This window comes from Pipistrellus kuhlii, unplaced genomic scaffold (genome assembly GCF_014108245.1).
Source record: "Pipistrellus kuhlii isolate mPipKuh1 unplaced genomic scaffold, mPipKuh1.p scaffold_m20_p_6, whole genome shotgun sequence".
In the NCBI taxonomy this organism is placed as follows: domain Eukaryota; kingdom Metazoa; phylum Chordata; class Mammalia; order Chiroptera; family Vespertilionidae; genus Pipistrellus; species Pipistrellus kuhlii.
The window spans coordinates 55,983,798-56,007,211 of NW_023425562.1; the positions used below are offsets into that span (position 1 = coordinate 55,983,798).

At 58.9% G+C, this 23,414-nt stretch overlaps 2 protein-coding genes across 9 annotated transcripts in view; one reads left to right on the plus strand and one right to left on the minus strand.

The window, feature by feature from the left end:
• The window catches only part of SNPH (syntaphilin), a 38,221-nt gene extending 33,286 nt beyond the window's left edge, over positions 1 to 4,935 (plus strand). For all 6 annotated transcript variants that reach the window (XM_045574214.1, XM_045574216.1, XM_045574213.1 and 3 more), the window contains one exon: positions 2,305 to 4,935. In XM_045574214.1, coding sequence (XP_045430170.1) covers positions 2,305 to 3,484 — 1,180 coding nt within the window. In that variant the 3' untranslated portion in view covers positions 3,485 to 4,935. The remainder of the gene's footprint in view (positions 1 to 2,304) is intronic.
• Positions 816 to 22,902, minus strand: SDCBP2 (syndecan binding protein 2). Of its 3 annotated transcripts, XM_036418607.2 has the most exons (10): positions 22,774 to 22,895; positions 15,963 to 16,035; positions 15,284 to 15,353; positions 13,952 to 14,052; positions 10,915 to 11,073; positions 10,132 to 10,307; positions 9,884 to 10,055; positions 7,900 to 7,991; positions 7,638 to 7,697; positions 816 to 834 (listed from the first exon to the last, which is right to left on the minus strand). In XM_036418607.2, the coding sequence occupies exons 2-9, from the start codon at positions 16,014 to 16,016 to the stop codon at positions 7,643 to 7,645; spliced, it is 879 nt and encodes a 292-aa protein (XP_036274500.1). In that variant the 5' UTR covers positions 16,017 to 16,035; positions 22,774 to 22,895; the 3' UTR covers positions 816 to 834; positions 7,638 to 7,642. The 3 variants fall into 3 exon arrangements, with proteins under 3 accessions (XP_036274500.1, XP_036274501.1, XP_036274503.1); XM_036418608.2 differs by lacking the exon at positions 13,952 to 14,052 and having other exon boundaries at positions 15,284 to 15,418; positions 22,774 to 22,902; XM_036418610.2 differs by lacking the exons at positions 816 to 834; positions 7,638 to 7,697 and adding an exon at positions 9,754 to 9,778 and having other exon boundaries at positions 7,906 to 7,991; positions 22,774 to 22,898.
• Positions 22,903 to 23,414: the final 512 nt, after the last annotated feature.

Here is a 23,414-nt window from a genome sequence, read left to right on the forward strand (position 1 = left end):
TGGCCTCATCTTCAGGGCCGCCCTCCGATCTCTCCCTCGCTTACACCATCATCTCCTGTTGGTTTTGATGTGCAGCCGACCGGGGCCAGAGGGGCGCTCCGGGCGCTGGAGGGCAGGGCCAGCCCCATGGCCACGCCTTCCTTCGTCTGGCCTTTCACATATCGCCACGTCATTGAGTTGCAAATCACACGCCACACAATTCTGTCATTTCTGACACGTTCACAGAACTCTGCGGCCGACACATATCTCATTCCAGAACATTCACCCAGCAGCGGCAGGCCACTCCCCGGCAGGCACCCCCTGCCCCCCAGGAACCCCGAGTCTCCGTCTCTCTGCAGGCTCGTCTGTCCGGGCTCTGCAGGTCCCGGGAAGCACACAGTTCGCAGGCCGCCTCTTCCTTGAACTGTGGGAGCTGAAGGCGGCTCTCTGAGGGCTCCTGTCTGCAGGGCTGGGCTTCTGTTTTTCTTTCCCCTCAGCACTGCCCCGGGTCTGCTGGGCGTCTGCCCTGAGGTCTCAGGAAGGAGGCGGCCCTCTCAGGTTGGAGGGCTGGCCTGCGCTCCCTGCCTGCTGCCTGCACCGGCAGGGACCTGTGGCCGTTCCTCACGGCTTCCTCCACTCTCTCTGTGTGTCCGGTTTGGTACCTGCCCCTCCAGCAGTTGCCTCCCTCCGCCGTCATCTCTTACACTCTGTCCCCACCGCGTGGGATGGCCTTTCCCCATTGGTGTTCTTGGCAAACTACCCTTCAGGACCCGGTTCAAAAACAGCCCCAGGCAGGACTGGGAAGCCATAGTCCCGGGGATCCTGCTGGCTCCGAGGAGAGGGGGCAGGTGCCCGCAGAGCTGAGCGTGCCCAGCTCCTTCTTCCAAGCTCACTCTTCTCCCGGGCTCCATGTCCGTGAGGAGGGTCCCCGGGGGAGGAGCCCCCCACCCTGAGATGGGAGACGGGAGGAATGAGGGCAAGTACCCCCACGCCTGCTGGCATCGCCGCTGCTGCTGCCACTCTGAGCTGGTCGCTGTGTCCCGTTAGCAGTCTGTTCCCTTCAGGTGGTCTGTGGTGACACCCTCGGCCCAGCCCTCAGCACCCTGTGGCTGCGATCCCAGGCCTCCCTCCCCAATGCATTTCCAGTCTCACTTTGAACATAAATGATGCTGGGACTGTCATCCTAATGGGATCAAAACCCCACAGTGACCTTGTACTTGCTGTATTTGCACAAATGCCGGGCCAGAGGCTGCGTGTGTCACCGAGGGGTGTGCTGAGGAGGGGCCTGGCCGGCTCCCAGGCTCTCTGCCTTCTCACTGCTCTGGCCTGCCCTGGTGTCAGCTCTGGGCCTGATGGCATCTTTGTCCAACCCCCCCCCCCCCCATCATCATCAGCTCCAGGGCTCAAACGGCCTGAGAGTTTCTGCATAAGAGTCTGCCGACGGTCCACCTGGCACTGCCTCTTCCTAACAGACATAAAAAGGAAACGGCCCCCGGATGAGAGTGCCCCCGTTTCTTCACTCCCCCTGACTGTCCACTTCTCTCTCCCCCTGAGGGGAGACGTAGAATTACCAGCTTCCCTGTCCTCCCCCACTCCCCCTGCCCCAGCCCCCATGTTGAAGGTGGTCATTTAAAGCCAGCTAAACAGGAGGCCACATCCCTTCCCACAGAGTAGACAATCTGTTTCCTTCTGTGGTTATACGTTAAGAGTTTTAAAGATGTCTTAGGTCTACAGGAGTAGCACCTTGACAGTGAAACTCTTTACCGTCTACTCTGCTCTGTAGGGGATGGATTTAAACGTGGACAGTCCTCGGCATTGCGGCCTGGAGCGGGTGGGGTGCCTCGCTGTCTCTCAGCCCCATTTCTTCTCCTGACTTTACCACTTGGCCCTCTCCGCGCCCCCCCCCCCCCCCGCCCCTCACCTGAGGGAGTAAAGAGAAGGAAGGAGTGTTGAGTAGATCCTGTTTTTATTGTTCTTTAATATATCTTATTGATTTTTTTACAGAGAGGAAGAGAGAGGAATAGAGAGTTAGAAACATCGATGAGAGAGAATCATCGATCAGCTGCCTCCTGCACACCCCCCACTGGGGATGTGCCCGCAACCAAGGTACATGCCCCTGACCAGAATCGAACCCGGGACCCCCCAGTCTGCAGGCCGACGCTCTATCCACTGAGCCAAACCGGTTTCGGCTAGATCCTGTTTTTAGCTGTGAGGCGGCAGCACAGGCCATCGTCTATCCGTGGTGACAGCCCCCCGCCCGCCCCCGACCTGTCCCCCTGGTGGCGGTGCCCGGTCGGCAGCGAGCGTGTGTCTCCTCTGCCACAGGGACACGGAGATCGACGACCTGAAGACGCAGCTGTCGCGCATGCAGGAGGACTGGATCGAGGAGGAGTGCCACCGCGTGGAGGCCCAGCTGGCCCTGAAGGAGGCCCGCAAGGAGATCAAGCAGCTCAAGCAGGTCATCGACACCGTCAAGAACAACCTCATCGACAAGGACAAGGGGCTGCAGAAGTACTTCATGGACATCAACATCCAGAACAAGAAGCTGGAGACGCTGCTGCACAGCATGGAGGTGGCCCAGAACGGCACGGCCAAGGAGGACGGCGCGGGCGAGTCGGCCGGCGGCTCCCCCGCCCGCTCCCTCACCCGCAGCTCCACCTACACCAAGCTGAGCGACCCTGCCGTCTGCGGGGACCAGCCCCCCGGGGACCAGCCCGGCTCCTCGGCCGAGGACGGGGCCGACAGCGGCTTCGTGGCCAACGACGACGCCGCGAGCCGGACGGACGCGCTGGAGGCCAGCAGCCTGCTGTCGTCGGGGGTGGACTGCGGCCCCGAGGAGGCCTCGCTGCACGGCTCCTTCGGCCTGGGGCCCCGCTTCCCCGCCAGCAGCACCTACGAGAAGCTGCTGTGCGCCACGGAGGCCGGCGTGCAGGCCAGCTGCATGCAGGAGCGCGCCATCCAGACGGACCTCCTGCAGTACCAGCCCGACCTCGACGCCGTCCTGGAGAAGGTGGCCCAGGCCCAGGGCTGCGGGACGGGTCCCGCGTCGGGGGGCGGGTGCCCGGAGCCGGATCCCCACCCCTCAGGGCCCAGAGACCCCAACTCAGCGGCGGCGGCGGTGGTGGAGACGGTGGGGGATGAGGCCGAGGCCCCGGAGCCCATCACCCGCGGGCCGACCCCGCACCGGCCCGGCGCCAACCCCGGCCACAGCCTGTCGGTGAGCGTGGCGTGCCCCGTGGATGAGGAGGAGGAGGCGGCGGCCGAGCCCAAGAGCTACTGGAGCCGCCACTACATCGTGGATCTGCTGGCCGTGGTGGTGCCCGCGGTGCCCACCGTGGCCTGGCTGTGCCGCTCGCAGCGGCGCCAGGGCCAGCCCATCTACAACATCAGCTCCCTGCTGCGGGGCTGCTGCACGGTGGCCTTGCACTCCATCCGCAGGATCAGCTGCCGCTCGCTGGGCCCCCAGGGCCCCAGCCCCGCCGCCGCCGCCGGCTCCCAGCTCTGAGGCCCGGCCACTGATCGTAGGCCTGCCGTCCTCCCTCCCGCACGTTCCCGTGGGGCATCGTCTTATTTAGTTCTGGGTTCGGAAGCGGCGTTTTCTGGATGTTCACAGTGTGGGGACCGGGGAGAAGGGAAGAGAGTCGCCAGGCAGGGAGGCACACTGCAGGCTGAGTACTGGGGAGCCCCCAGCCCAGCCCAGCCCAGCCCAGCCCAGCCCCTCCGCCCGTCCTGTCCCAGGGCGGCCCCTGCTCAGGAAGTCTCTGGTGTACTGAGCCAGAGAGGCTGGGCCGCGGTTGCCCACGTTAGTCTCCCCGTTCTCCACCCCCCACATCCTGTTCAGTCCCCGGGCCACTCCACACCGCCCGCCCTCAGCCCGGCGTCTGGACCAGTATTACCTCCTCAGGGCAGGCAGCTGCGACCCAAAGTGCAGACTCCTGGCCCAGGACTCCGAGCAGAGCCCGGAACCGCGAGCCTGGGCTGGAGCCCCCGCCCCTCAGCCTGCCCCGCACCTGGGGGAAAGGCGGAGACGGGCGGGGGTGGCAGAGGGCAGTGTGAGTCCTGCATCTGTCGGTCCCAGACCTTCCCTGCGGTCCGCTTTCCTCCTGAGGCGTCTGGGCGTCGTCAGATAATCCAGGCTGTGCTGGGGCAGGAGTGCTCCCCTCCGGAGGGCCAGCGCGAGGCGGGGAGGCGGGCTGGCAGCTCGGGGCCTCCGGCCTGAGCTGAGGCCCTGTGGTCTGGGCGGCCGGGCTGCACTCGGCAGTCCTCAGCTGGTGCGGACAGCCAAGGCCGTGACGGCCCTGGAGCTCACCCTGGGGCCTCGGGCCCGACTTCTGCTTTGCACTGTTCATGCGGGGGCTTGGTTCTCGTGTGTCCGGACCTCCTGAGAGGGGCTGCTTACCGTCTAAGGGAAGGGTTCCTGGAGCTTAGACTCACCTGCCTCAGGGGGGATGACTGCAGGATGAATGGCAAGAAGGAACTGAAGCCATTTTGTCGTCCAGGCCAAAGCAGGTGCCTGGGTGTTTCCTGGGGGTGGGGGTGGGGGACGGGGCGGGCGGAGAACCCCACAGCCCCCCTGCTCCCAGCCTGAGCCCAGCCTGGGAAGGCTCACTGTCCTCCCTCCTTCCTTCCCCAGGACCACATCAGGGTCCCCAGAAAAGCTGCTAACACTTTATTACCATTACTAGTGCCCCGGTGCACGGATCTGTGCACACTGAAAGGAAATTAATTAGAAGGCGGCCAGCGGGGCGAGACTGGGTGAGACAGGCCGGACACGCCCTGGAGCCAACCTCCTCCCATGGTCCCTGCCTGGCTGTCCGCACCTCGGGCAGTGCCGTGGCTCGAAGGGTGTCGGTGGAGTGAGCGGGGATCCTCTGGCAGGTGGGGTCCCTTGGCCTAGCCTACGGGGATCAGGCTGAAACCAGCTCACTGACATTCCCGGATTGCAAGAGGGCGGTTCTCGGGTGATGCCCCCTGGAATCAGGCTCCCTCTTCTCTGGTTCTGGGGGGGCATCACCCGAGTACCCCTGCTGCCAAGTCACCACAGCTCGGCAGCTCCTGCGTTGAGCCCCTGCCCCCTGGTGGTCAGTGCGCATCATAGCTGCCGGTCAGACGGTCAGACGGTCACTTAGCCTTTTATATATATATAGATTATTTTACAAAGAAAACCCAATCCTTTTTCCCTTCAGGCTTACCCCCTCTGGTTGTCCCACCCACTCTTCAGAGTAAGGCCCCCCACCTGGGGAAGGGGGAGGGTTGGGACCCTGTGTCCTACTCGCCCCTCTGGCCTACGGGCCACTCTGGTTCTCTGCCAAGGTTGCTTGCCCGCCCCTGCTGCTCCAGCAGCCGCTGCCCGACTCACGGGCTCTGCCCTTCCTTCCTGCGCGCCCCCTCACGGGGGCAGCACTGCATGCACTGGGAGTGGGCCGCCGGCCGCCATGGGGGCAGCAGCCCCCCCTGCCACGCGCTCTGTGCCTCCAAAGCTCCCCCTCCTCAGGCCTCAGGCCGGCCGGCCTTTGGGGGGCGCCTCCCACGCAGCCGAGCGAACCCGAAGGCCTGGGCCCAGCCGGGGCTGCCCGGGGCGGCTGGGGCCGCGGCGTGGAGGGAGGACAAGCCCAACCCAAAGCCGAGCCGGACCGGCCGGGACCCAGCCTCCTGCGCCGCGTGCTCACGGGCCGCAGAGCGTCTCCTTAGAAACGGGCGGAGCTTCGCTGCGGAAACCAGCGTGTGGCTGTTAGACATCGTCGAGTCTGTTCCTCACCCCTGGAACTGAGTGGCGCTGCTGAGCCCCTCTGCTCGTGTCCGTGTCTTGCTGTCTGTGGCCTTCCTGTTGTGTCTTATGTTTTGGTGGACGTGGGCAGGGCTGGGGCCACAGTCCACGCCGCCTGCTACCCGAGAAGCCGCTGCTGAAGGGCTGGCCGGGCGCAGACCCGAGGCCTCTGGGTGAGGTGGGAGGGTGACCGGCCGCCACCCTCTGTGCCGCCTCTGGCCTGAGACTCGCCTGTCTGGCCCCAGGGGCCCTGCTCTCAGCACGGAGGGGCCTCTCTCTTGGGATGGAGGGGTCTGGCGGGGCCTTCGGCGGGCGTTTCTTCTTCGTGTTAGTGGAGGCGACGGCTTACCGGCAGCCCCGAGGCAGCCCCGGGGCCCCTGTTGGTCAGTGGCCCGCAGGGCTCCTGTGTGTCTGTGTGTGTGTGCGTGCTCAGTGTCCGCATCTATGCAAAAGGTGCAGCGCCACCTGTGCGGCTCCAGGCGATGGATGGGGGAGGGGCCTGTCCCCCCCCCCCCCCCCCCCCGACTATGCAGGGCAGAATGTGGGGCTGGGGCAAGGCCAGGGGCCCGGGCTGCTGAGTGCTCCTTCTGCAAATGTCTGCTTAGCACCTCCTCCCGCCGGGCTGTGACCTTCCCCGCTGCCCTCTGCTTCCGGAGCAGAGACCCATGGGCCCCCTTCCACAGCCTCTGCCAGAGCTGACGGCCAGGTCCCACGGCACAGCGTCTCCAGAGTCGCTTTCTGGGAATGCTGGCCCCTTGGAGCCCAGTGGGGAAGGGCAGCTTCTTAGTTGCAGGTTCAGGCCGGAGCGGCCCTGCTGCTCCGCTGGTCCAGGCTCAGGCGGGAATCAGAGTCGGGCCGGGACTCTGCACACCGCTGGCTCGGGCGGAGAGCCCTGCACATCTCCCAAGGGGATAACTGAGCTTTTCATGCAGCACCTTCCCACTCACCACTCGCACAGCTGGCTGACAGCTGCACGGGTAGCTGACAGGGCCTGGGCGAGGGGTGGGCAAAGGACCAGGTTCTGGGGCAAAGGTCTGGGAGGGGCCCTTGCCCAGTGACCTCACGGTCCCCCCTCTGACCCAGGGGCACAGTGCACCCCGGTCACAGTGCACGCTCATATCCGGCCATCCCCTTGACAGAATCCAGGGGGCCCGGGAAGGGGGGAGGCGGGAGGGACATCCACTTTTGTCTCCTTTGAACTTCTGTTCAGAGTTGTACCTGCAGCAGACGGCTCTGAATTAAAGCATGAAAACGCACACGACCCTCGGCCTGTTTCCTGAGGTGGGGGGTGAGGGAGGCAGAGCTCTCCTCCAGGTCAGGGGAGACGAGCGGTGGGTGGTTCCGCTCTGCCGCGCAGCTGCGTGGGCAGCTGGGGCCCACGGCCCTCCCCAGACGGGCGGGCAGCCATGACGGGTCGGAGCACCAACGGCTCTCAGGCCAGGCGCAGGCAAGGCCTCGGTCCCACGACTGCCTGGGAGAAGAAACCAGCCTGGCCTGTGCGGGGGCTGAAATGCTGGACTTCTCAACGACTTCTGAGGAAGGAACTTTACTTAAAACCAAAGCTTTATTCAAAAGAAGTGAGGAGTCATGCCCATGTCAGTGCGGGGAAAATCCTCACAAGGAATGTGCTCTGTCCTCTCCTATGTGGGCTGTCCTGGTGGCAGCGACGTCTCCAGAGGGACCCGCTGCCCCTCCCGGAGGCCAGCGTGAGACCCGCACCGGGAGCCGCTGCCTGTGGCCCCGGCCCGGCCCTCGTCCAGGAGAGAGTCGGGCTCCAAGGAGGCCTGTGCCGCACATGGAGACGTGCTCTGCGGCCACCCCGCACCCCGGAGCGCCCCCCGTGGGACGTGCCGGCCCCGGGCAGCAGGCCTCCCGTCCTGCGGGAGGTGTCTGACCTCAGATGTCGGGGACGGAGTGGTCCATGGTGTGACGGAGCAGCGTCGGGGACAACCTAGACACGGCAACGGCGACAGTGGCCACAGCGGGCAGTGCCTCCCCGGGGCCTCCACTCTTATTGCTAAGATTTCCCGTCACCAGAAGCCCCCGCCATGCCGAAGGGAGGGAGCCGGGGGAGCAGGCTGTGCACTGCGTGAGCTCTGAGGAAGCAGCGTGGGGATGCGGGGAGGGGAGGGGAAGAAGCGGGAGGGCCTTACTTTTTGACCATGTGCTCGTAGATGACCGTCGGGATGATGGTCAGGGTGACGACGTTCCCGGCCGTGGCCAGAATCTCCGTGACCGCTTTGTCCTGAGAGGAGGCGAGCGAGGGGTCACCCTGGGGCCAGGGGTACCTGCAGGCAACGCTATGGACGGGGTCAGTGTGGCCGCTGCTAGGGAGCCCCTGGCACCTGGCTTCAGGGGAGGGTCCCAGGCAGACGCCCGGGTGAGGCCCTGCTGGCGCAGGCACGTGGACCCCCCCTGAGGCTCCCCTCGGTGAAATGAGCCAGTCACGTGGGCCTGACTGAACGGGTTGCTTCCTCTCACATCTCACTCAGCGAAGAGGAAAGGCCCGCAGAAGCCGATGAGATGCTGGGAGCACAAAATTGTCCGTGCAGTGGGCCAAGCAGCCCAACAGGGAGAGCGCGATGGCCGCAGAAGACCCCTGGCCCGTCCGAGACCAGAGGCCTTGGCTCTCCTCCTCTCTGGCCTGGTTGCCCCAGGACAAAGGGGAGAAGGCGGCTGGAGAGGACCAGTGAGGCCCCAGAGGGAGAGCAGATGAACTCTGAAGAGATCATCTCAGTAGCAGAGCGATCTGTGGCCACTTACAAAGACAAGCCCAGTCGTAGGAGCCCTCCCACGCTGGTTTGGCAGGATAAGGAAAGCCCTAACGCAGCTGTGAGCCGTCCGAGAGGAGAGGATGGGCGGCACCTGTCCATGACTGCTCTCACCGTCAGGGTCTGGAGCAGTAACGCTCTCACGGGGAGAATGCAGTGATATATCCAGGAGCCGGCTGCTCGGAACTGGTACCAGTGTACCAGCTTCTCAGGCCCAGGGGGTTCCCTTGGGATTGTCCCCCCTGATCCCTGAGCGGGGAGATGCAGCAGGAAGGGCCTGGACAGACATTAGGAAGCTCTTCCTGATCACCATGAGCTGAGCCTTCCGCCAGGGAAGGCGGGGGAGACCGCCAGGCACAGGGAAGCAGAAGTGACAGGAATGGCTCGGCGACGGCCCTGGGGAGGGGTGCAGACCTGGCCTAAAAGCTGCGGGATGAGCTCACTGCTGCGACGGCCTGCCTGGGAGCCCGGAGCCCTGGCTGCCCGAGGGGGGGCTCATCAGTCACACCTGGTTTGGGAGCCACTCTTCTCCAGGTTAGGATGAAATTACTTTCACTTGTTCAGGAACCACAAGCCACGTGATTCGGCATCCTCTGTGGCCCATTCCCTGAAGGCACCCACCCGCAGCCCATGCCCACAGCACTGACTCGAGGCCACTCTGTTTTTCAAAAATAAGAGTTCGCTACACACATCCCCTCAAAAAATGAACAGAGGCCGAAACTGGTTTGGCTCAATGGACAGAGCGTCGGCCTGCGGACTGAAAGGTCGTGGGTTCGATTCTGGTCAAGGGCATGTACCTTGGTTGCGGGCACATCCCCAGTAGGGGGTGTGCAAGAGGCAGCTGATGGATGATTCTCTCTCATCGATGTTTCTAGCTCTCTATCCCTCTCTCTTCCTCTCTGTAAAAAAATCAATAAAATATATATATCTATATCTATCTATATAGATAGATAGATAGATAGATAGATATAGATATATATATATATATATATAATATATTTTTTTTTAATGAACAGAGGTCAGAAACAGATTTCTGAAGAACTGTTTTCAAAACATTCCTGCCACGTGATCCAGGATGCAGCCAGAAGTTACCACACAAAGCAGGGAGGTGTTCATGCAGCCCGTAGCCACCTGACATGCCATCACCCCCTTCCTGCCACACCTGTGACCTCCATGTGTTAGGGTCAATAGCTAGCATTCACTGAGCACGGACCATGTGCCCAAAGGTCTATGCACTGTCTTACCGGCTCCTCCCAGCAGCCTCAGGGTGGAGGAACAAGCCCGGATGGCGCCTGCAGGCAGGGCCCTCCCCCCGCCCAGCCGTCTCCCGCCCCTGCAGCTCCAGGCAGAGCCGCCGCTGGCCTACCTTCAGCTCGATGACGTTCTGCCCGTTCACCTCACACACGTAGTGGTTGGTGAGGAGCCCGTTGCGGGCCGCGGAGCTCCCTTTGACCACGGAGACCACCTTCCCCTTCTTGATCACGAAGCCCACGTGGCCGGCGCTGTCCCTGTGCAGGGTGACGGTCCGCTGGAAAGGCCTGCCGGAGGGGGACGTGAGCTGGGCTGGGCTCGCGGCCGGAGGCGGATGGAGAAGCCCCGGCCCCCGGCACTCACCTGTCCCGCACCACCATGACGATCTTCTCCGCCGAGGCCCTCTTCACCGCCCGGTGGGCTTTGTCCGTGCTCCACCCGGCACAGTCGCGCCCGTCAATCTGCAGGACCTGGTCCCCGAAGCGCAGCCCCACGAGGGACGCAGGGGTGTTGGCCTGCACCAGCTGCACGAAGAGGCCCTGGGAGAGGCAGGGCCCAGTCAGCCTGCCCACGGGAGCCCCGTCTCTCCTCCTGGGAGCTGTCCCCTCCCGGTGCTCTGGGGCCCACAGGTGCGGAGACTACTGCTCCAGCAGGCACACCGGTTCCCCGTTTTCCTGCAGCGGACACTCCCAGGCCACTCACCCAGGGAGCAGCTGAGGCAGGATTTAACCCTGGCTGGAGGCTGCACCTGAAAGCCCTGGACCGCAGGCCTCTCCCAATGGCATCAAGGCCCTACGGAGAGCCGCCTGGCAGCCCGGTCCCTGTGAACCGGGGGACCTGGGGAAGGGGGCTCTGAGCAACGGGAGCTTCAGAGGCAGCTGGTGGGTCCCGGCAGCAACCCAGTGCCAGGCCTCGGGCCTTGGGGGAGGAGCTAAGAGGAAGGGGCTGGGCTTGGGAGTTAGGTGGGCCTTGCTCCCAGCATCCTCTGCGTGTTCCCCACCCCCATCCCCACCCCGCCATGCCCCCCCCCCCCCCCCCCAGCTGATGGGCTGTGCGGCCAAAGCCCCAAACGCACGGGGCTCGGGCGGCTCAGGCTGCTTGCGGGTTCTGTCCACCACCCCCGTCCCCCCAGGCCACCAGCCCCACCTTGTCGATGGCCCGCAGCCGCAGCCCCGTCTTGCCACGCTCGTCCTTGCACAGGTGGATCTCACGCACCCCGGGCTTGATCTCCGCACGCCGCACACCCAGGCTGTTCCCGGACACCGGCGCCACCACCTGGCCCGGCAAGGGGCCGGAGACCACCGTCTGCAGACACCAGGGAAGGAGAGGGTCAGCGGGCCCCAGGGGCCTCGAAAGGATGGGGCAAGGATGGAATGGTCCCTGGGGCCTCTTCCACCGGCAGATCACACACTTATCCGCTGGAGCCCAGAGCGGACATGACGCCATGAAGCCACTAGGGGGCATCCAACTCCACGGCCTTGAAAAACAGCCAGGAAAATGAGGAAAGAGCAGGCTATACAGAAAAGAGGCCCTCATTTTCCAAAGCTAATCGATTTCAGGTAAAGATCTCTTTAAAATTCACTTTAAAATAAAAGTAAATAAAATTACAAAGTAGCAATAGTGACCAATGGGAAAAAGTGGGCTCAGTTTCATTTCTCTAAAAATAAAAATGAATGCTTTCTCCCAAAGATCCAGAACCAGTAACATGTCCATGCTCACCACTTCTATCAAATATAGTTCTGAAGGAACTAGCCAGAGCGACAGGCAAGAAAAGGAAATAGCCCAAACCGGTTCGGCTCAGTGGATAGAGCATCCGCCTGCAGACTGAAAGGTCCCGGGTTCGATTCCAGAACGGCATGTACGTTGGTTGCTATAGGCAGTGTGCTATAGGCAGCTGATGGATGACTCTCTCTCATCGATGTTTCTAACTCTATCCCTCTCTCTTCCTCTCTGTAAAAAAAAAAAAAAAAAAAAAAAAAAAAATCAATAAAAATATATATTTTAAAAAAGGAAATAAAAGACATATAGATCGGAAAATAAAAATTAAATGGTCCCTATTTGCAGATGGCATTATGGCCTACTAAAAAAATTCTAAGGAATCTATGAGTAAACTCCTTAAACTAATAAGTGAATTCAGCAAGGTCACAGGACACAAGATCACCGAAGGGTGACGGGTCAATTCCCGGTCAGGGGCTAGGTGTCGGGTAAAGTTCCCACCCCCAGTCAGGACAAGTTTAGGAGGCAACCAGTCCATGTGTCTCTCTCACATCAATGTTTCTCTCACTCCTCCCTCCTTCTATTCTCTCTGAAAAGCAAAGGAAAAAATATCCACAAGTGAGGATTAACAAAAAAAAACTTGACTTAAAAAAGCAAACAATCTATTTAGAAAATAAGCAAAAGATATGAGGAAACATTTTACTGAAAAGAGTATAGATAGTAAATAAGATCATGGAAAGATATTCAACATCACTAGCCATTAGGGAGATGCAAATTAAGACCTTGATAAGATTCCAATAAACACCCATCATAACATCTAAAACTAAAATTGGCAATAAAACCAAGTGCTAGTGAGGATGCGAAGAAACTGGGGCTGTCATGCGTTGCTAATGGGAAAATAAGTTGGTCAAACCACTCTAGGAGCAGTTTAGCGATTTCTTTAAACATGTAAACATTCATTTATTATCATACAACCTAGCAATTGCCCTCCTGGGCATTTACCCCAGATAAATAAAAACTTATGTTCATACAAAACCTGTCTACAAACATCACAACGGCTTCATTTGTAATAGAAACAACTGAAATGCCCCTCAACAGGCTAAGCAAACTGCGGCCCCTCCACACCAGGGACACGGCGTAGCAATAAAGAGGGGGGAAAGCTGGAAGCATCTCCAGGGCCTTATGCTGAGTGAAAAGGTCACGCACTGTAGGATTCCACTAACGTGACATTCCTAAATGACGTTATAGGAACAGGAGAGAGAGGAGTGGTTGCCCGGGTGAAGAACGGGGACGGGGGAGGAAGCAGGATTATGAAAGGACAGCTCGTAGGAGACCTGGGGGAAGACACCCGGATTGTGCTGGTGGCTGCAGGAATCCATGCAGGTGGTAGAACAGCACAGAACTCTCGCACACACTGTACAATGAAACGCCTGCTCTGACATTATACTATCCCTATGTAAGGCGTGGTCACTGGGAAAACTGAGTGAAGGGTACAATCTCCGGCGCCTGTCTCTGTCCTTGGCCACTTCCTATGGATCTATGATTATTTAAAAATAAAAAGTTAAAAATAAGAACAAAACTTTAAAATATTATGAAATGCATTCATCTGTCATATTTTTATCAAAACTTAGGTTAAATGCATTTATGTCCTAATTATTGGAACAGAGGGATTAAATCAATGGATTAAAATTGAACTACATAAACATGACCTTCTTTACTTCGCATGTACTTCCCAGCATGACTACCAAGGGGTCATTTTAGAGAAACACCCCAGATGCCACTGGCTTTTCTCAGGGCCTCACATGCCCTCATCCCTGCCAGTGTTCTCCCTGTCAGAGCTTTGTATGTGGCTGCAGCATTTTCCATGTCACTTCCACCACTTTGAGCAATCCTCCAGGCCCAGCAAGAGTGCCTGCTGCACTTTGCCATGGATTTCCCCGGGCTCAGGCCCAGACTGGCAGACAGGACTCTGACAGATGGCCGCAGGGTGCTGGACATAACTGGGAGGGGTCTATGTGGGGACTGAGTCTGTAAGTGACACATTTTCAAGAGTGAATGTTTCTGTCAGGATTTCCTTTGGCCCCTGAGCCAAGTAGATCGGGAATCAAGCCCGGTGGTTTAATTTGGGGACCAGGGCTGGGGGGCAAGCTCCTCCCCCTTGCCTCTGCCTGTCCATGCGGCTGCTCTCAAGCTATAGGCAGCCCTTCCTGAGAAGCTCCCAGACGCCGGCTGAGGTTAATGTCTTTCCTTCTCCTTCGGCAGCCTGAAGCCAGGGGTCAGAGAGCAGGCATGGCCCTCCAACCCCAAGGCCCACGGGACCCCACGAAATCCCACAGCACTTACAAGGAGGGCTCAGAATGAAAAGCACCAGCAAGAAACGGGCTGTAAGAACGTTTCAAAGGCAAGACCAGGGAGGAGGGAGAGTCGGGAGATGTGTGCCCACATCAGGCAGGAGACAGATACCTACACTGGTACCGTCTGGAATCTGAGGCAGGCTCTGTTGGACTTCTTGGCTGGAGAGGGAAAGACCCATATAATTTTCCAGTTCTGCCAGGTTTGGGTACAAAACTGATGGGAAAGGAAGAAGGAGGAAGAGAGGTGTTATCGAGGTGAGCTTAGCCACCACTGCCTGGCTCCAACCTGGTGGCTCGTTGCTAAGAAGCGGCCTGGGAAGGCTGTCAGCTCCCAGGAACGCAGCTCTTCCCTGGGGACACAGTGCCCCCGGGGGCGTGGTGTGAGGGAGAGGTGGTGTGAGGGAGAGGTGGTGTGAGGGAGAGGTGGTGTGAGGGAGAGGTGGTGTGAGGGAGAGGTGGTGTGAGGGAGAGGTGGTGTGAGGGAGAGGTGGTGTGAGGGAGAGGTGGTGTGAGGGAGAGGTGGTGTGAGGGAGAGGTGGTGTGAGGGAGAGGCGGCAGGAACACACACAGGGTCCTCCTCCCTCCAGGAGGGCCTCGTGTACACCGAGTGCCTCCTGCACCACTTTCCTTGGCACCGGCCAGACACCCAACACAGAGCACAGGGCCGGCGCTGGGGCCGGGAGGCCCTGCTCTGAAGAAATCCACGGAAGGAGGCGTCTGGCCCAAGGGCTGCTCAGCTCCGGGGACAGTGTGCTCGGGGAGGAGGGCAGAACTGAGCCTAAGTTCACGTTTGTTACCAAAACCTGCATCGAGACTGCCACGGACCACTCTAGGGGCCACCACCACATCTGGCCCTGATCCACCACCACATCTGGCCCTGACCCACCACCACATCTGGCCCTGATCCACCACTACATCTGGCCCTGATCCACCACCACATCTGGCCCTGACCCACCACCACATCTGGCCCTGATCCACCACTACATCTGGCCCTGATCCACCACCACATCTGGCCCTGACCCACCACCACATCTGGCCCCGATCCACCACTACATCTGGCCCTGATCCACCACCACATCTGGCCCTGACCCACCACCACATCTGGCCCTGATCCACCACTACATCTGGCCCTGATCCACCACCACATCTGGCCCTGACCCACCACCACATCTGGCCCCGATCCACCACCACATCTGGCCCTGACCCACCACCACATCTGGCCCTGATCCACCACCACATCTGGCCCTCAGGCAGCACACGGAGCGGGGCCCACAGCAGGGAGTGAGGGCCTCACTCATCCTGTTCTCTCTGCGCCCTCAAAGGGTCCTGGTGACGGTGGAGCGTGGCTAGAGCACACAGCACAGGAAGCAGACGGGAGACCAGCACTCGGAGATGCTGGAAGTGGTCACTCTCGGTCAGGAGTACCCCCCCACAGGCTCACTCACCTGGAGACTGGGGGACAGCTCTCTCCTGCGCAGGCAGGATGGGCATCTTGGAGGTGTCTCTGGCCTGGGCCTGGGAAGAGGTGAGGGGTGCTGGTCAGCTGTGTCTGGGACCCCCCACCCCAGGACCCTTGGACCTGGGATGAGGCATTACGTGCGCTGGCGGGCCTGAGGGCTGGAGGACGTCCATGGCCCTTTGAGGTCCCGTGTAAGCGTGGCCTCTGAGATGTCCATGTTTCTGGGGAGGTTCGTGGCCATTCTCTGCGAGCCACCAAATGACCCATTTTCTCCCTGAGGCAGCCAGACATTGGGGCCCAAGTTCTCGGTCAAAAAGTCCCAAACTCTCAACACTCACTGAGACCACAGATGGGGTGGAGGGAAGAGGGGCTTGTGGGGGCTGAGAAGGCCAAGAGCCTGCCCTGCAGTGTGGGGTGGACCGAGCCTGGTGGAAAAAAGGCTGAGACAAAGCAGGCAGATAGAGGCCTGGCCGTCTCCATTCCTGCTGTGACTCCAATGCCTTGGCCTCTGGCACCTGCCCCGCTCAGCAGGCCCTTCGGTGGTGACCTGCATGCCTGGGGCCCCAACCACCGCCCAATGCCCAAGCCAAGTCTCCCTTAGCTGCCCTGGGGTGATCCTGAAGGCTCCACCAGGGGGCCCAGGCTAGCAGGGGCCGGCGACATACCTGAATGGCTTGGTCTACCTTCAGGTCCTCCAGAGACGGGTACAGGGTGGCCATGGCTGCCCCTGGAAGCGCCCTGCGGGGCACAGAGGGTGAGGAGGAGTGAGGACGGAGAGGAGGCACGATGTCCACCTTCTGTCCCCATGAGCCATTTAGCTCTCAGGATGAAAAGGATAGCAGGGCGGCATAACTATCCCCCACTCTGGAAATGGGGGAGCTGCGGTTTGTACCCAAGTCTGTTTGGTCCCCGAGCTCAGGGTCTCCAGCCTTGCAGAATTCCACCCCATCACAGTCCGTTGGTTCTGGGCTACAGGAGCCGGGCTCAGGGAACCACCAGGACATGCTGGCCTGGAGAAGCAGGACTTGGGCCACATCCTTCCCTACCCTGTTTCAAAGGTCAGACATGTTTATGAGACCGAAACTCAATCCAGGAGGTGCACAGTGAGGAACTGCTGCATACCGGCCTGTTAGGGGTTTGCAAAGCATTGCCCCACAACTACACAGAATCCGGTCCAGTGTCAAGTGGGTGGGGACTTCGTATACCACAGAAAGGCAGCGGGCCCTTTAGAATTCCTTCTCCACACCCCTTTTCACTTCTGGGCATCTCAGTTCCTACTGTATTTCCCATTTCTAGCCTTGACCTTGCCCACGGTGAAGTGAGACCAATGGAAATTCTTAAAGACAGGCATGCACACTGTAGCAGAATTTAAAAACTCAATAGAGAATTGCTCCTGAGGGAGGAAGAAAGGGGACTTGGGGAGCACCATGCACCTTTACCAAGTACCTTCTAAGAGTCCCGGAGGAGCATCAGGAAGGCCTTGGAGCGAGGTATCCAAAGACACTCAAAGGAGCTACACGTGGTGCTTGGTTTCCTCCCGAGGTGAAACCGTGAGGACAGAGCTACTTTCAGATTCTTGAATGAATCGAGTTTTTTCGTCTCCGGGCCTTTGCATATGCTAGTCCCTCTCTCTGAACACTCCTCAGCCCTTCCACTTCCTGCCTGGCTAACGGCTCATGGTTTTCCCAGACCAGAGCACTCTTCTCTGGGGAAGCCTGCCTTGATTTGTGCTCTTCCCCACCCCCACCCACATCCTTACTCTCGCTGGTCACTCACACCTCCTGTAGCTGCCTCTTTAAGTGCCCCTCTGCCTGTTCCACTGGGAGTTCCAAAACGGCAGGACTGGGCCTGGCGGCTTGCCGTGGAGCACTCGCCCCCAGCGCGGACACTAACTCCATGATGCTGCCCGAGGCACTGCACTGGGCCTGGGCTCTCACTTTTCAAGACACCCGCCTTCCGAGGTCCCAGCCCTGTTTGTTCACTTCTCACGGGCTTAGGTGCTTTTTATTTGAATTAGTGCCAACTTTGTAAAATATGGAAATATAAAATCCTTCACTTCTAATTGTAGGGAAAAACCATAAAAATATGTGGCAATGCAAGAGCAGGGGTCGTGCGGACTCAGCCTACCCCTAGAGGGGTCTGCTCATGCTTTCCTATTTCCCCCAGTGCCCATCCAGCCGGTGTAGCTCCAGATCCTTGCCCTTGCCCAGCCTTTGGGGAAGAAATGATCACCTCAGGAGGTCAGGGATTTTCTTAGGGGTGAGAGGGAGAGTGACTCTGACCTCCTTTAGACCAGCTGGCGGGAGGGCGGGGAGGGTGAAGGGGGGGGCGCCCTCTGCCTGTGGCCTCCCCACTGTGCACATACTCCGGGAAGTTTTTATCTTAGGACAGTCCCCAGCAGGTGCCATCTGCCAAAAACACCCCGTGCCGGCAGAATCTCGCATGAACAGCGGTAAGAGGCTACCCCTGCCCTGGTTTTTTCCCAACCATGAAGCAATAGAGAGGCTATATTTTTAGCAGCTGCCCTCTGGGAGAGCAGAACCAGAGAGCCGCTTCCTGGAAATCACTCCCAGGCCAGGACCACACAGCCCTTTCTCCGTGTCAGTGACCCTTCCGCCACTGTCACCTGCTGGGGTCCCGGCGCAGTCTGGGGGTCTGGGGGATCAAGAGGCAGGGGTTCCCCTGCCTTTTCGCAGTGCTTAGAAGTTCATGGTAGAGTGAGGGATGGCTCCCTGCCAGCAAGCATGGCTGTCTCATTCAACCGTCCACCTGGTCACCCACAGAACGTGAGCGTCTACTGTGGGCCGGGGACCCTGGCCCTCTGTCAGTCACGCTGGTCCCTCTGCTGGGCCCACCACCCTTCTCTACCTGGCGCCCTTTCACGGCTCAGCTCAAATGCTACTTCTCTGCCAGTTGGCTGGGTCTTCTTTTGTTCCTAACCTGAGCTACTTAGCATATTATATGATTACTATCTGGGCATTTTCTCACACTGGACCCAACCTCAGAAGGCACCTCTCTCCCCGTTCACCACTCTATGCCTCCTTCACCAAACGTGCCCAGCACACGAATGCTGGCAAAACTTATTTGGCTGAATAAATCAGTGGTTTTCCAAAAACCAGGGTGGAATTCTGTGTGGGCATTTCGAGGGGACGCTACTAGCCTTCAGGAAGCAGGGAGCAGAGATCCGGACCCAAATGCACAGAAAAATTCACCGCAATAACCTGTCCTCTGTCCTGCAAACCTCCAGGGAGGCAAAACACCTGCTTATAGCCTGTTTTATACACAGACACAAAATATACAACATTTCCCCCGGCTTTAACATACAATGGATTATCCAGAAGCGCATATACCAGGTTAATGGAGGGAAGTTATATTTTGTTTTGTTCACCGTTTTTGGAAAATCACTGTGAGCCTTCTCACCGCAGGTCCGTCCCCAGAGCACGCCCATGGGTCTGCATTTATAGCTGCCCCAGCGCTTCCACGCCTGATGCAAACACATTTAGCCTTTGACCTAAGCTGTCAGCTAGAAACTGGTGGCAAAATTCACCGTTGTGTTTTAATAATCCAAACCTAATCATTTTGTTAGGTACGAGCATAATGGGGGATCTCCCAATCTGAGCTTTCACACAGTGAAGTGCATAACCTTTTATTATAAGTTACTCTCAGTGCCCTCGTTTCTCCTTCGTGCCAAGGCGCGGAGGGCATCCTGTCCATTTCTTCCCGGAGGAAATGGCCGCTGAGGGCGAACCCGCCTCCCTCAGCCTCGGTTCCCACGGTCACATGGGAGCCGCCAAGCACAGTCTCCGTGCCCGGGCACCAGAGGGCCGGGCGTGCCCAGGTTTGCTCTCCGCCCCAGGCCCGCTCCCCAGCCTGTCCCGCCGTCCATCCCTCTCACACACTCGGCCTCCAGCCCCCACGCAGCTCGGATCCCCGCCGGAAGCGGCCTCTCCCGGTTGCTATGGGCTACGGCGCCTGCGCAGAGGCCCCGACGGGCTGCTCCGGTGCGCGGCGGTGTCTAGGGCGCATGCGTCTGGACCACCCCGGCAGGCGCGGGCTGCGGGCGGGCGACTCCCAGAATGCTTCCCAGTTGCGGGGTTGGAAACGCCTGCTTCTCCGCCGAGTGGGTTGTTGGCGTGGTTGGTTACTAGAATCCACTCGGGCTCCTTTGTTTTTAATATGTTTTCGTTGATTTTAGAGGGGGGGGGAGATAGAAACAGCGATGAAGAGAATCACTGATGGGCTGCCTCTTGCGCGCCCAGCCCTGGGGATGGAGCCCGCAACCCCAGCAGGTGCCCCAACCTGACCAGGACCTCCTTGTTCATAGGTCGTTGCTCAGCCACTGAGCCACGCTGTCAGGGTTGGCCTCTCGCTTTTTTATTTTTTTTTATTTCTTTATTGATTTCAGAGAGGATGGGAGAAACATCAATGATGAGAGAGAATCATTGATCAGCTGCCTCCTGCATATCCCCCCTGGGGATCGAGCCCGAGCCCGCAACCCGGCAGGTACCTTTGGCTGGAATCGAACCTGAGACCCTTCAGTCCACAGGCCGATGCTCTATCCACTGAGCCAAACCGGCCATGGCGCCTCTCTTAAGGTGCCCGCAGCTGGCGCTGGCACCCTCAAGAAGAGATCAGGGAGAGCAGCAGATTAAAAGACAGGAGGGGTCAGCCAGGCTCCGCGGTTCTCTCTTTCCCGGGCTGGAGACGAAATCAGCTTTGAATTGATTACGGTGGAATCGAGCTTTAAAGGGGCGTGTGCCCCGTTTCCACGGACCCCTGAGGGCCATTCATTGCCTCGGAAGCAGTGGGGTGCAGTTGAGCTGCTCACCGCTGACGAGGCTCTGTACGGAGGAGGCGGACAGAGTCAACACGCCTGCGTTTCCCGCTGCCTGTTGCTCAAACTGAAAAGGAATCTTAGCCCACACACACCCTCGCTTCTTGCGATTTGGAAGCATCTTTGATCGACTAGTTCCTACCCACTGTGACGTCACCATCCCGCCCACTCTCTCACCGGTTCCTGGGGGTGGGGGGAGCCCTGACTCCTGCCAGGCCTGAGCTACAGGTGCCTCGCCCCACTCCACACTGACTCACCCAGTGTTCCCAGCCGGCTGACCGAGTGATGGAGCCCCTGCTGCCCAGGTTAGGGGACTTGTGCTTGGCCCAGCAGACCAGGTCCTACAGCAACATTGGACCCACTGCATTTTACTAGCGCAAGGGGTTCAGGAGGTTGGGTTTACAGAGTAAAGGGTAAAAGGCAAGGGCACCTTTAGGAGGAAGGAAGGAGACCCTGAAAAGGCTGAAGTATGGAGGGTGCAGAAGGGTGGGAGTAGGGGGTGCTATTCCAGGGATAGGGAGGCCCAGGCCAGGAGTCCAGCTGCCTTCCACGTCTTTGGTACTGCCTGAACTCATTCTCCCCAGCTCTGCCGCCTTCCTCAGCTGCCCCATCAAATCCAACCGAAGGTCTAAGCTAGAAGCCTGGGAGTCGTCTTCGGCACCTGCTCCTGAAGTCATCCTGACCCAGCTCTTCTCCTCATGAGAAGTCTCCAACTTCGTGTCCAGATTCCCATGACCTGACTCCTGGTACAGCTCCATCTCACCCTCTTCTACACTCATCTTGCATTTCATTCATTCCGGACAGCTGATCCTAAAACCCAGCCTGCTTGTTCATGGCTGTGCCCTTTGTCTTTAATGCCATTCATGCCTTCTCCCTCCCCCCGGGGATGTCTTCAGAGAATGCAGATGCTCTGGGACAGGAAACAAGTTGAATGTGTTATTCATCTGGTGGACTCCAATTCTAAATTTCCCCCCAAATGCCCACACCCTCAGCCTCCCTTTTCTAGACCACAGGTTTCATATTCACCTACTCAACATCTACTCCACTCATGTTGGTTAATCACCTACTGTGGTCAAAGCCTTTGGCATTTCTGAGTGGGATTTCCAGTTTTGTGTTTGTTTGCCTGTCTTCCCTCTCTGGTCAAGAAGGTTGCTCATTTCCGAATCCCCAGTACTGAGCCCAGGGCCTGGCACCCAGCAGACGTCCGGTTATCATTTCTTAAAGAAATGGAAAAGCAGACACAGAGGGGAGAGAAAGCCCAGAAAGTCCTTTGAACAAATACCCTGGGCCTAGAAGGGGAGATAAGTCTGCCTCTGAGGCAGAGTGAAGGTCTGGCTCCCACACTCTGGCAAGGGAAGAATTTGCTCAGTTCAGTGCTGACGGAATCCCACAGGTAGCCCCTCTGAGAGGAATTTCCTTCTCCCACTGCACTCTGCAGAATGACCATCCCTGGGCCTCAGTGTGAATACACACACACACACACACACACACACACACACAATAACAACACCCACAACAACTCAGCAACCGAGTCCTCAGGGCTCAGCCGCATCTCTGGATTTGGGGTGAGAGCACTCCCCTGGAACGCTGTGTTCCCAAGAGCTGAGGCGAGGGGACTCCCACCTGTTCTGTGGACAACTCATCCGTCTCAGAAGACAGTGAGCGGGAGGGAAGCGTGGGCTAGAGCGTCAGAGGAATCGCTCCGGGAAGGCCAAATTAGCCCAGGGACATGGTGCGTCGGAAAGGAAGAGGCTGTTGCTAGGCCACCAGCACAGCCCCCTCCTCCGCTCAGGGTGTACAGCCTGCTAGAGGAAGGCTGGGGACTTCTTCCGAGAATGCAGATGCTCCCCAAGCCAGGCCCAGGGGAGGCAGGGCAGGCGCAGGGGCCTTGGCGGGAGGCAGGACGGTTCAGATAGCTGCCGGTCTGTGAGAACTAGCATGGACACGTCCCTTCCGAATGACATTTCTGTTGTAACACAGGTAGCAGTACAGGCATCACAGTTTTCGTGGAGAGGAAAAGATTCTTAAAGAGAGATAAGCTAGGCATGGGAAGCACTTATCACAGTGCCTGGCACATGCAGGGCACACAGCAATTAATCATTAGCTGTCGTTCCTTCAGAGCGTTTACTGAGCACCTCATGTCCATTACCTCACTCAGTTCTCCTGTCGTTAGGGGTATTTCCAGACTCCAAGTGAGGAAACCAGGTTTTAGAGGGCTCAAGCCACTGGCCCACGATGTTCCCGGCTGTGGTCGGGAGGCTGTGGGGAGAAACAGCCTCAGCAGAGAAGTAGCAGATACTGAGGCCTGCACTCGGTTCTTGTGGAAATGCGCTTCTCTCTGTCTGGTCTCCAAGGGCCCACTTCAAGGAGTGACCTGGGGGTCCCGTGTCCCTGTGCACCCTCAAAGGCGAGCAGGAGGAGGCTGGGGCCCTGCTCTGGATAGAGAACTCCCAGCCCTCAAACCTGGCCCAGGGCTGGGTCAGAAGAGGAGACCCCCGTTCACATTTCGCTTCCGGAGCGAAGCACCTGGAAAGGAAATGCCTGGGGAATCCCAAAGGCCTCAGGACAGCGTGAGAACAAATCTCACAGATCTGGGTCCCAGGCTATAGGGGAGCTGGGGTGAAGCGGGAGGCAGATCTTACCTGCGGGCCTGGAGCTGCTGCACGTCCTCCTCCTGCCACCGCCCGGAGAGACTGTTTCCCTCCCTGGGAGGTGGTGGCCCTTGTCACAGCTGCTCCGGCTCCTGGAAGGGTGGTGCCCGCTCCTGGTCAGCTGACTCAGCGGGCCTGGGACCGGGCAGGCCCAGGTAGTTCTCTGGGGCAAACAAAGGTCACCACGCCCACGGGAGGACTGTGGCCTTTGTCTCGATGAGGAGGTGGGTTTGGGGCACACACAGCTGTTACTATTAAGAGCGATTTGAACCAAAACTTCTTGGCCTTCGGATTTGCATTGGACACCAGTCCTGGTGAACGTGAAGGCAGTGTGAAGGGGATCCAGGGTCTTGAAAAATGGTGATCCGGCATTTTCTCTTCTAGGAATTTGTTACAAAAATAGCCCTGGCCGGTTTGGCTCAGTGGATAGAGCGTTGGCCTGTGGACTGGGTGTTGGGGGGTTAGAGGTAGGGAAGGAGGGGAGTCCCAGGATTCCATTTCAGTCAGGGGCACATTTGTGGGCTCAATCCCCAGTGGGGGGCATGCAGGAGGCAGCTGACCTGTAATTCTCTCTCACTGATATTTCTATCTCTCCCTCTCCTTTCCTCTGAAATCAATAAAAATATATTAAA

Bases quoted from the DNA above. Each gene is read 5' to 3' on its own strand.
- SDCBP2 (XM_036418607.2), bottom strand. From the start codon at position 16,016: ATGGCCACCCTGTACCCGTCTCTGGAGGACCTGAAGGTAGACCAAGCC. The intron at 15,354-15,962 runs GTATGTCGCCGG...ACCTCTTCCCAG, and splicing joins AGGTAGACCAAGCCATTCAG to GCCCAGGCCAGAGACACCTC. The intron at 11,074-13,951 runs GTAGGTATCTGT...TGGTGTCTGCAG, and splicing joins AGATTCCAGACGGTACCAGT to ACGGTGGTCTCCGGCCCCTT.